Genomic DNA, 12910 nt, shown 5'->3' on the forward strand with positions numbered 1-12910 from the left:
TATTATAACTTTGGTCCGATATTTGTATCAGAATAAGAAGAGATAGACTCATGAAAATGTGTACTTATGTATGTGGCCAGAACATCGAGTTGAGCCGACTTAGGCATATGGCAACCGAACTTCAGTTGGGTGCCCACTGGTTGAATGGTTTTACAGATGGCAACTGCAAGCTGGCAACTGAGTTGCTATATTGGCAACTGCATTTTTGTGGTCGCTGCGGTAATAATCGAAGATTGTATACCTACATATGTATATGGTTCAGATATTACACCTTGCATATATGGTCCTATTGTAGACTACTAGAAAACTCGCTAGGTGGCACTGGGATCAAGTTATTTATAAAGTCGTATTTATGAACAGATTTCGTTAAAATTCAAAACTTGTGCTACTTCAATGATACCTATATACGATAAACGTATGCAAAAAAATAGATCCGCTGGATGGTGCTGGAGTCGAGTTATTCATAAAAACCGTATTTATTAACTGATTTCTTTCAAATGCAAAAGGTATACTACCAACATGATGAAAGATACGTTTACCAAAAATGGACCATCTAGGTGGTGCAGGAGTCGAGTTATTTATGAAACACGTATTTATGAACCGATTTCTTAAAATATGACCCGCTGGGGTTTAGATATTTAGAAAATCCGTATTTTTTTTATAAAATCTGACGAAGCAAGCGGGCATTGGCTAGTTAGAATAATAAAGTATTCGACCCCATTATGGTTGTCGACGTCGACGTAGATGTAATTTTTTCTTCTCAAAATAGCTCACGTAAGGCCAACTCCTGCTACTCTGACCACAGTATTTTTGCGGAAAGGTGTTGCTCGGTCGACGTCGACAACCATTATAGGGCCGATTATTTTCGCTCAAACAATGACCTTCGTATTTTTTCTGATTTTATTTGGGGAAAAATGTATTTGGCACCAACTGGCACAAGTCAATGTGCATTTTTGGGCGCGCTGTTCAGCATATTTTTGTATAATTTGAGCAACAATACAACAAGAGAAAAGAAAACCATACAACACAGCTGATAAGCGTACAAATTGAAAAGCGCTCTATGTTATACAACTTGGCTACTACGTAATATGTAATTGAGATAAATTAACTCAAAGAAAACAGCAGGGGCGTTTCAGCTGCAAACCGCGCGCAGAAAAAAGAAAAAGCTTTCAAAGGTGGTGATCGAAGAAACTGAAATGCAAGCAACTCAAAATGTGATAGCTTTATCTCAAACATTCTTCAATTACTTACAATAAACGTGAATATGGGCTGGCAGAGGCGAAACGCACCAGATAACTGTTAATCACTAATTGCTCACGGTACGAAAAGTGTTGCCCACCTGGCAGTGACTAGAACCGTCTGCAATTTGGTTCATTTTTAATTAAACTGATTTGTCGAAGCAAAAATTCATTGATAAACAAAACAAAGTATGCACATACAGACTACGAGAGAAGGAAATAAGTATTGGCGCTATCATGAAAGTGTTTTTTTTTTTTTTTAAGTTCTGCTAGCCGTACGCCTTTTATCACTTCAGCTTCAGCGTCTAGGTACTATTTAACAACACTACTAGCTGTATGAAAAAAACTATCGCTTTCATTTAGTTACCGACAATCGGGCGATTCACATACGCCGAGTCTGGGATTGCACACGGGAGTCATGTGCATTTTCGGTTTGTTGTTTGTGCTAATCGCGTTCGACTATGGCGCGTCACAGAGCATGGAAGGTGGAGACAGTCTTACAACATCAATTGTCGGCCTGGAACAACTACTCGAAACAGAAAATTTTCTCATACAAAATTTGGAAAATTACGCAAATGAGTTAGAGGAAAAGTTGCTTGTCATACGCAGGTGGAATATTGTTCATAAGTGTTAGAGAAGGATCGGCTAAGTGTAAAAGAAAGAAATACTTTTATTTTTGAAAGCTAAGAGGGAGCAAAGTTCCAGCAATATTTCGGACAATTTTTTTTTTATTCTGTCACTCAAGACTGCAGCCAAAAAGCTTTGAGTATTTGGAATATGACAATTTTAATAGCGCGACTGTTATAAGAAACGTGGAAATAAAAATGTTATCGACTCAAAGATAAAAATGTGCTGCGATAAATTTGAACGTAGTTGCATCCCAACTGGAAAATATTTTGAGTTTTAGAGCGGCACTGTACAGTTTTCGTAATATTACTCGTCAGTCACAGTTTCTGTCGACAGAAATAGACGTAAGGCATTTATCTGGCTGGCACTAGTGCACATAGGTAGTCACCCAGTTACATTTGACGAAAACTAGTAAATGAACAAGTTAAATGGACGGATTTGGAAGTAAACAATTTTGAAAGCGCCCAGCGTCGCGGTAGTCCGCGTTCGCGCGCCGGCCCGCGAAACCGCGTAACCCCCGTGCCTCTCCCCACCTTTCGCAATTATGCGCTGCAACCATTATAACCGTTTAGAAAAGAGAATCTATATCGTCGTTTAAAGTACAAAACCGCGTATTAACAAAATGCAACACCGCGTATGTGAGGTTACGTGAATTATTTTATAGAGCGTAAAAACACTCATATTTTAAAATGGTTATCTTTTTTATAAAGCAATCGCATACCTGGCCAGCATATTTCATAACGAATGGATAAGGATTGAGCCAAGAGCTTGTGTGAGCAAATCCAATTTTTGGCAGCTAATGCCAGTTACGCGGTTTTGAAGAATGACGATACGCGGCTTTGTACTTTAAACGACGATATGTATATAATACACGAAGGAATTTTTTGTTCCGCATAAAAGATCTGCACCGATCGTTCGATTTTCACAAATGGGGTGTCAAATTAAAGCGCTTGGGATGCAGATGTGCAATTGGTTTTTTCTTTCGAAAAGAGTTGCCACCTGTTGAACAATTAAAATCACATTTTTCAATAATCCATATCATCAGATCCGTGCCGTTCGTTCGAGTTTCAAAAGTGAGGTGTCAAATTAAATGGCTGGGGCTGTAGATGTGCAGTAAGGATTTATTTTTTTGAAAAGAGTTGCCGCCTTTTAAAAACTTATCTATATCCAAATTATTAAAAAAGGTATCAATTATTCAAAATGGATAATAATCGAAATATTTATGAAAATCTTTGTTTTTAACTTGACTATAGGAGGGTTGGCACCTGTTTAAAAAATAAATTCAATTTGAATTAAGGGAAATAGGTAAGAGGAGTATGTATGTATGTATCACCATATGCATCCCAAACGGAAAGGTTTTAAGAAGGTAATGGTTTGAAAATATTTCGACCTGCATGAAATGTCGAATTTAATTAACTTATACTCGAATTATACGAAACATCAAAATATGAATGTCAAACGAAAGTGTGTCAAGAAATCTTTATTTTCAACGCTAAGACTAATTTTGAGTTGATGGAAAAGATTTGTCACCTGTTTAAATATTTAAATTCCAAGTATTTAGTACGTTAAATTAATTATTAAAATTTGGGTATCTATCTAAGGGGCTTTCTAAAATTTTTATTTCTAAACAATATTTCAATTGAATACGAGTATCAAAAGAAATGGTTTTGAATAAAGATTAAGATGAAGATGAAGATGAAGATGAAGATGAAGATGAAGATGAAGATGAAGATGAAGATGAAGATGAAGATGAAGATGAAGATGAAGATGAAGATGAAGATAAACATAAACATAAACATAAACATAAACATAAACATAAACAAAAAAAAAACGATAGAGACAAAGATAGACAGGAAGAAAGTGATGGCGATAAAAAAGGAGATACATCTGAAGAATGTGCGATGTTATATTATGGTGTGTTATGCTACTTATGTTATGTTATTTAATCTTATGTTATGGTATGTTATGTCATGCTATGAAATATTATGTTATGCTGAGTACTTCGTTAAACTCTCCTCCACCTAATTCTTTCCAATTAATGGTAGTTCACCTCAACTCAACTCACATAAACTATCCTTGATTTTAGCGGTTGAATTTCAACCGCTAGGTGAAAACTAGTTATTTAGAAGTGATTAAATATTGGCGTCTAAGATTTTTACACAGTATTCCTTATGCACATATTTATTTTTCTCTTCACGTATATAACAATTTTAGATTGAATTTTGAGTGCACCAATAAAAATTCTTAAAATGGAATTTTACTCAATGCATGTATTTTCAACATATATTTTTTCATTTGGTGAGCTACTAGTCTTATTACACTAGTATCCTTCGTTTTAGAAGTATGTATATTTTCATCGTTTAGTTTTAACATTTCGAAGTAACTCGTTTTTGGTATTTATGGCCTTATAATAATTATATTCAAAAATTTTATTGAATTAGTTTATAACATATTGTTACTTCTCCACAATAGTTATATCTTTCATGAGCATGAAATGGTATTATAACTTTGGTCCGATGTTTATAAGTACCAGAATAAGAAGAGATAGACCCATTAAAATGTATACTTATATGATCAGAACGTCGAGCTGAGTCGATTTAACTGATTGTTCAGATATGCGATTTTTCGTTATAACTCCCCCATTTATGCAGCTAGGAGCATGAAATTTTACAATACTTCCACCCATTATCAGCAGAATATTTACAGTTAAAATTACAAAGATCGGGTGACTATAACGTATAGCTCCTATACAACTGATTGTTCAGATATTAAATTTTTCGTTATAACTTCTCCATTTACGTAGCTAGGAGCATGAAATTTTACGCTGTTGTTACTCACTATGGAAAGAATACTTACAGTGAAAATGGCGAAGATCGTGTAGCTATAACCTATAGCCCCAATACAACTGATTGTTCAGATATTAAATTTTTCGTTATAACTTCTCCATTTACGTAGCTAGGAGCATGAAATTTTACGCTGTTGTTACTCACTATGGAAAGAATACTTACAGTGAAAATGGCGAAGATCGTGTAGCTATAACCTATAGCCCCAATACAACTGATTGTTCAGATATGAGATTTCTTCTGAGATAACTTCTTCATTTAAGCAGCTAGGAACATCAAAATTTGCACCGTTTTCACTCATTATTAACAAAATGCTTACAGTGAAAATAACAAAGATCGGGTAACTAGAACATATAGTTCCCATACAACTGATTGTTCAGATATGCGATTTTTCGTTATAACTCCTCCATTTATGCAGCTAGGAAAATTAAATTTTGCCATACTTCCATCCATTAACAGAATACTTACAGTGAAAATAACCAATTATTTCATAAAAATTACATAAATATAGCTCCCATACAACTGATTGCGATTTTTTGTTATAACTCCTCCATCTATGCAGCTGGGAACATGAAATTTTGCAATATTTCCACCCATTATCAAAAAAATACTTACAGTGAAAATGGCGAAGATCGGATCGCTATAACCTATTGTGTCCATACAACTTATTGTTCAGATATGAGATTTTTCGTTATAACTTCTCCATTTATGCAGCTACGAACATGAAATTTCGCACTATTTTCACTCCTTATCAACAGAAAGTTTACAGTAAAATTAACAAAGTTCGGGTCACTATAACCTATTTATTGCCCCCCATATAACTGATTGTTCAGATATGGGGTTTTACTGTAAAACTCTTTTATTTGGACAGATAAAACCGATAAATTTCGTAAGCTATTTTATAAATAATAATACAAAGTTTACTGAGAAAATCGTCAAAATCTATGCTGTATAAACTTTATCTCTTGTACCACTGACGTTCATGAAAGGTATGAAGCCTTTAGCATAGCCGAAGACAGCGGTGCTCTTACTTGTTTTTCATTAAAAACGTCCTCCAGCTCAATAAAATTGTTAAATATTTTGAAGTAACCTCAATTATTAAAATTAAAAAAATGGTAAAATTTCAAAAATTCCAAAATAGCTGTGACAGATATTCTGCAATTTGTTTTAATTTGGTGGTGCACTCTTGAAACTTCACAGATATGTTGCATTTGATGCCAACGCCCATTGCCTCAAACATGAACATTTTATTATAAAACTTAACAAAGTTGAAAAAAAAACAATTATATTTTTTTCGAGTGACAATGAAAAAGTTAGTAATTTCGGTACTTGTTCGCCTAAATAAACGTTTTGATATATTTTTAATGTACTTGTTTCTGTGGTTGACGCGGCGCTCTGAAAAATAAAAATGTAATGGTAAAGTTTAAAACAACGCCAAAAGCCATACTGGCGATCGATTTTAATTTTGTAAAATGGGTTTTCTTCTTCAGATAAGAACTATACAAGGTTTACTTAAAAAAAAAAATTAATATGTTCAACTGATTAGTATTTAATGAAATCTTCAGTTTTAAGAAAATGTCATAAGTGATTTTCTCCAAATTTCGCCAATAAAAAATTTATATTTATTTCAAGATAATTGAATTTTAAACTATAATACTAAATATGGAATTCGACCGTGGTCGACCTTTTGTTAAAGATGCAATTTTGAACCACATAATATTGAGAGTTTTTCATTTGTTTTTAGTTATTTTATAAATAATATAATAAGCAATTCTTATTACTATTTTTAACAAAATTTTGCGTTTAAGATTTTAGCCGCCATATTGGAACGGCGATTTTGATTTTTTAATGTTGACTTCAGATTCGAATTCAGCGACCTCAAAAACCCCTGTAAACCTGAACTCATATGAATATACAAATTTTTTTAAATTATGGGCATAAAATGGGCGTGACGTGAGGCGTACAAAAAATTAGCAAATGTGAAGTAAATACATAAAGAAAAATGAAAAAAAATATTTGAATGCAGAGTTAAGTATTTAAGGTATAGCGTAACCTTTCAAAATATCTGTCCAAGGGCTTTATTAGTCGTAATCTGAAACGCAAAAATTACTGAAGATTGGCGACGTTTATGGTGAAAGGCAATTAGTACACACTCTTAAACTAAAGCTTTCTTAGCCCTTTCAGTACAAAAATTCAGCCACTAATTCTCAAAATTTTAAAATATGCATACTGGCTAATTTTGGATCGATCATTTAAAAAATTAAATCAACAATTTTGTAAAGCTTTGAGCTTTGCCGTCATTAAGGGTCCCTTATAATGGTCAGTGATATCCTAGGTGTTTAACCTTTCAAAAGCATATTGAGAACCTTTTTCTTCTGCCTTGAAAGGGTTAAAATGCTTTTCATATATGACAGACTCTGTATTAAAAGGTAAAATGATGCACTTTCGTAAAGATATCGACCAGTATAACCATTTTTGTTATATACATACATTTTTTGTGAAAGCTGATAGTTTACGAGTTATTAGAGTTTAAAGGAAGCTTTTCTTTTTCCAATCTGGTCACTCGGGTACAGCATCCAATGTCCCAAGAATCGAGTCTTAAGATAAAATAAAGAGAAATCTTTCAGAAAGAATGCGAATGATGTATTAAGTATACAGGCATGTTCTAAAATTCGAAAATTTGAAATCGACTCGATTTCGATAATTTTCTCGATGGTTTTTAACCCAAAAATTTACAAGTCTCCCATTAAAATGATTTATTTCATATCGCTGCTGCTTCTTTTACGGTTTTCAATTAGAACATTCACTCTTTTCATCAGATATAATTAAAAAATATTTGGCAAATCGAGCCGAGTTCAAAGTTTCGAATTTCAGAACATGCCCGATAGTGTTTTCTAGTGGAATGGGAGCAAAAATCCAAAATTTCAAAAAAAGTGACATTTTGAACGATATTATTATTGTTGTTTTAACTTCTCTATAGTTTTCCTATATTAGTGTATGATCATTTATCTTCTCGTTAAACAAATTTTCATTCCACTATCTCTTTTCTAAGCGAAGATCTGCGATTTTTAAAAATAAACTCGTGTTTTGCCTATAGTGCGCCGTGTATATAATGTTCTGCTCCACCCGAACTTAGACTTTTTTACTTTTTCTTTTTTTTTGTAATTAACTCATTGCTAAAATAAACACGCTAAGACCTCCCCGTTAGCAGATTTTTCCATTAGTCTGTGGTGAGCTGAATGAGAGTTGCCAGAATCGCCCTGTTAGTTGAACGGTTTGACATGAAATAATGGATAGGTTCAGAAGGCGCAGAAGTTGAGCGCAACCGTTGCTAAAAAAAATCAGTGATCATAATGCGCCTTCCGAACGGCTTGATACATTAGCTGTCAAATTCAAAACACACAACATGTTGTCTCAAATGATCATAAAAATATTACGATCATCTAACACGCAACTGTCCAGTTGATCAGAAGTGCAAAACAACGCGTTCCGAAGGTGCAATCGCAACAGTTACTGAGCTGTTGCGCCTTCTGAACGTGCCCAATATTTAATAAATATTACTGTTGTTCTTAATTAAATTACAGTGCAATAAACTTCAATCTAAAAGTAAAAAAAATAAGATAGTTGATATTTGTTTTATTGACGTTTATTTTATTTTGCAATCCATCTATAGCGTGATTACTAGTCTTCGTGAGGAAAATGGCAAGGCACGCGAAAATAGCCAATACTATATATCGATTCCAACGAATGTATTTTCCTTAGTGCGGCGATTGCAGAAGGATTGGATATACTTGGATATTTATATGAGGCAAAGTGTTGGTGATGGTAAATGTGATATTTAAATATTTTATCTTAAGTCAAGCTCAATAGTACTAAATATGGTCGATATAATTTAACATAGCGCAAACAAAGATATTACGCGAGCAATGGTCTCATTTGCCCAAAGAAAGTGATCTAGTTGAAGCGGTGCAAGCGATTAGCCGACTGCAGGATACCTATGACCTTAAGGCCGCAGATCTAGCTAATGGTGTGATCAATGGCAGAACATACGAGTACATTTGAAATATATGAAGCAAATGTATTATATTTTCTTAAAACGATTTTTGTATTTAAATCCTTTTCACAGCACAAACCTATCATCGCTCGATTGCTATACTTTGGGCTATGAGTTGTTCAATCAAAAAGAATATATAAGCGCGGGCTATTGGCTATACACAGCCCTACAACTGTACGGAGAAGATGAAATTACAAAACTGCATAATTTAAATCAATATAAGTTAATGGAACTCTATGCTGAAACCTTACTAAGGCAGTGTAAGTGCCGTTTTAACATTTAGGACACTTTGTTGCAGTGTAAAATGCTAATTTTAAATCACAGAAATATTGCTTATAACTACTCACTTCTTTGTTTTAGTTCGGCATCAAGACGCGCTATCAGTGATAAATGCAATGTTTGTTTTACCAACGTTGCAGCCTCCAGAATCGAATCTAATTCACAAAAGAATCGAGCTAGAGAAGCATATACAAATCTATAATCCACAACCAGTGATAGTGAGTTCGTAGTAAATAAATTACTAATTTAACCTTAGGCGAATTTGCCAAATATATCTTCTCTTTAGCACCCGAAAACAGAGCCCAACGCCTATCAACGTGGTTGTCGCGGTGAGTACGCGAGTCGAAGACCTATGCTTTACTGCCTCTACAACACTACGACAACCGCATATCTTAAATTGGCGCCTATTAAGATGGAAATTGTGAGTCTCGATCCATATATGGTCATGTTTCATGATGTCATTAGCGATGAGGAAATCGGCACGCTTCAAGATATGGCACGACCCGTGCTGAAACGCGCTACAGTGTATAGTGAAGAATATAAACGCAGTAAAGTGGTTGCTTCCCGTACCTCGAAGTTTGCATGGTTTGCCGATAACAGAAATGAAGTTACTACGCGTATCAATAAACGTATTGCCGATATGACCGGGTTCGATCTGTTCGGCTCAGAATTGCTACAAGTGATGAATTATGGACTCGGTGGTCATTATAGTACTCATTACGATTTCTTCAATGTATCTATGGTAAATATCTTTGTTAGACTTGGTATTCATCATTATCATACTATGTTAAATTAGCTAGCTAAATGAAATGAATAGCTACGTGAACCTAGTAACCATTAGGCTCTTATGTATTATTGCAAGATATTTTAATATATTTTTATTTGCTTCCAGACAACGGATATAGTGGCGAAGCAAGGTGATCGTAAGGCTACTGTTCTCTTTTATGTAAGCAAGCATGATTTTTCAATGTTTTCTCCAAACCTCGAATAATGCAATTTCAAACATACATACACTTTCATAGATGACTGATGTGGAGCAAGGTGGCGCGACTGTATTTCCAAATATAGAAACTGCTATTTTTCCTAAGAAGGGTACTGCTGTAATGTGGTATAATCTTAATAATCAATACGTGGGTGACTATAAAACCCTGCATGCGGGCTGTCCAGTATTAGTTGGTTCCAAGTGGGGTAATTTTTTCTATTCTCAATAATTACTGTTCGAATATTTGTTTGCTTAAATATTTATATTTACAGTTACAAACAAGTGGATCCGTGAAAGAAATCAAGTGTTCCGGCTACCATGTTATAAGGAATAGTCATAAGGAATAAATCATACATATGTATATACATAGGTTGTATTATTTAAATTTTGTATTAGACAATTTTTAAACCCCATAGCTATTTAATAAATTTAATTTGAGCACGAAAAACTTTAGGCAAATGTGGCTTTCTTAGAATCATATGGGGCTAGATACTCCAGCATTCGAATAAAATTAAAAATATAATATTTTAAGTATTCACTGTGCTCTTTGACACATAAGTAGCATAAAGCCTAGTTGTTCACCCCACGACAGGTCTGAAATATTTTCATAGCCTTACTCCACACAAATGGTCCAGCATGATTTGAAATCGTTGATCTGTATGTTCAGTTCCTTTGCTGCAACGTATGTCGTTGTGCAGAAGGAATAGTATTAGTAGGAGATGATCCCAATCCTTTGTAGGCATAGCAATATCTGGCTAGCATACATCCCGGACCAAAAGGTGATATAGAATATTAACAAGTTTCCTTACACATACAAGGCCAACTAGTTTTGAACCGACCCGTTTTTATTAACTGACTTGCAAAAAAGAGGACCTTTTAAATTCGTCGGTATGTTTTATTATTTTTGAATGTCTGTTGCAGGATATCTTTGGACCACGTCAACCGATATCGATAATTAATTTTTTCCTCCCCAAGGGTGGCCCCATACTTATTTAGTTTATTTCCGATCATTGGATCATCAAGAAACTAACGGTATTCCTAAATTTTTACATGAACCCTAGTCGGAATTTTAATGCTCTTAGGATTGTTCTATACCGAAAAAATATACCCATATTTTTATTTTAAATCAAAAAATATTTAGTGGTGGCTCAAAGCGCTTAAAGTTTTCCATGTACTTTATATGAGAAAACAACTTTTCGTAGAAATGGTATAGAATTCATGAAAGTCAATATTTTTATGAAAATCATGAAAATCAATATCATCAGGAGACTCCCAATAATAATACCCATTTCTTTATTTAACCATTTTTTTATAGTAACTATAATATATAGGTCCGCCAAAAACTCTAAAAATGCAAAAAATTGTTTTTTAAGTAAATTAGATTTGACTGCATATATTGCATTTAATTCTTAGTAGAGATGCCGTTTTTAAATTGATTAAATCGATTCTATTTCTTGTCGATTTTTTAGTCCCGATTCGATCCGTGAATCGATTCGAACTACGGTTTGCCCCAGAAAATCTATAAAAATTTAAAGAAAAAAATATATACATGAGAAAGCAAAAGCCAAAGAATTCAATGACCTTTCCCATCCGACTAAATGGCTCCCCAGGGAAGCCTCTTGAGAATAACTCTATACAAAATTATGGCTAATACCATGATAAAAATATAGTAAGGTAGAACCGCTGAGAGTCACTTTTAAAATTCTTGACGTTTCCAAACAATTTAATTTTTAAATTTACTCACAAACTCACACACACATTTTCATTTTCAATCTCAAGCAACAACAATTTCGAACAATTTCAATTTTTTGTTTTCACTTTTATATGATTTTAAAATGTTGACAAACTTCAAAAAAAAAATCATGGCCGACAAATTGAGAGAACGGTTATACCTTGCTATGTTTTTATCATGGCTAATACTACAATAACAACTCCAAAAAAGTGTAGCTCCCAACTTTATGGAAATTTTCATAAAAAATTTTCACCATTTAATTACTCTTTTTATTTATATTTTTTAAGTGAAACATAGAGTCAGCGAAAAACTAAAAAACGTCCGCATTGCAAAAAAAGTATATATGTACGTAAGTTCATTAAACATCTTAAAATAGAAGTTAACTTTGAAGTATGTAAAACGTAAAGTTTTGTCTCATTGTGTTGTGTTGTATTGTGTAGCACCGTGTCAGTGAGTTTGTTTCCACATGGCATTTTTAAAATGGCATACATTTTTTTGTCATTTCGTTGCCTGGCGGAAATTTGGTTTCTGTTGAATGATCATATCATTGTGTTAGTATATAAACGCCTTATCTCTTACTTTTTTGAAATAAATCTAGATATTGAAACCGTTATGAACAATGTATGTATGTAAAAAATAGTTATGTACAATAAAAGCTTGGCCAGATCGCTATATCTGATTCCTTTATAAAAATTAAGTAAAATACGTTATTTGACAAAATATATGAATCGATCTTTTTTCTTTTGACCTGAAAACTCTAATGCTATCTAATGATTATCTATTTCGTTTTGATCTCAGTAAGAAGTAAAAAAATTCGTTTGCAGTTAGCATAAGAATGATAGAAAGATATTGTAAAACTATATAATTCCATTAAATTTCGATATAAGAAATCTCCATTTACAGCCCATTTTTAACGGCTACCTACCAAAGGTTTGTACATCGCTAATTTTACATTTTTTGGTAATAAATAAATATTTTTTTATTCGTCGTTTAAATCAAACTGGCCAACATCTTGCCGCTATGCATTCTAAAGACTTGCAATTAATTATCTTACATTCATTTAAAGCAACTTCAGAATCTAGAAACTCAAGACATTTGAAAGAAGAATCATTGATTCGAAATTTTTCTAATATTTCAAAATATACAACTTGAAGA

The 12910-nt window shown here is 33.4% G+C and overlaps 1 protein-coding gene across 1 annotated transcript; it reads left to right on the top strand.

Annotated features, from left to right (window-relative positions):
- The first annotated feature begins 1656 nt into the window (after window positions 1-1656).
- On the top strand, window positions 1657-10367 carry LOC108361463 (prolyl 4-hydroxylase subunit alpha-1-like). Its single transcript, XM_017614084.1, has 9 exons — window positions 1657-1847; window positions 8382-8533; window positions 8610-8760; window positions 8835-9022; window positions 9123-9259; window positions 9328-9783; window positions 9934-9987; window positions 10064-10229; window positions 10296-10367. Exons 1-9 carry the CDS (start codon window positions 1657-1659, stop codon window positions 10355-10357), a joined length of 1557 nt encoding a protein of 518 aa, XP_017469573.1. The 3' UTR covers window positions 10358-10367.
- Window positions 10368-12910: the final 2543 nt, after the last annotated feature.

The sequence above is a fragment of the Rhagoletis zephyria genome, unplaced genomic scaffold (assembly GCF_001687245.7).
Source record: "Rhagoletis zephyria isolate East Lansing unplaced genomic scaffold, Rhagoletis_zephyria_1.1 Rzeph_scaffold_00765, whole genome shotgun sequence".
NCBI classification, from domain to species: Eukaryota; Metazoa; Arthropoda; class Insecta; order Diptera; family Tephritidae; genus Rhagoletis; species Rhagoletis zephyria.

Coding starts and splice junctions, on each gene's coding strand:
- LOC108361463 (XM_017614084.1), top strand. CDS start 1,657: ATGTGCATTTTCGGTTTGTTGTTTGTGCTAATCGCGTTCGACTATGGC. Junction 9,260..9,327: donor ATAATCCACAACCAGTGATA/GTGAGTTCGTAG, acceptor TCTTCTCTTTAG/CACCCGAAAACAGAGCCCAA. Junction 9,988..10,063: donor AGGCTACTGTTCTCTTTTAT/GTAAGCAAGCAT, acceptor ACACTTTCATAG/ATGACTGATGTGGAGCAAGG.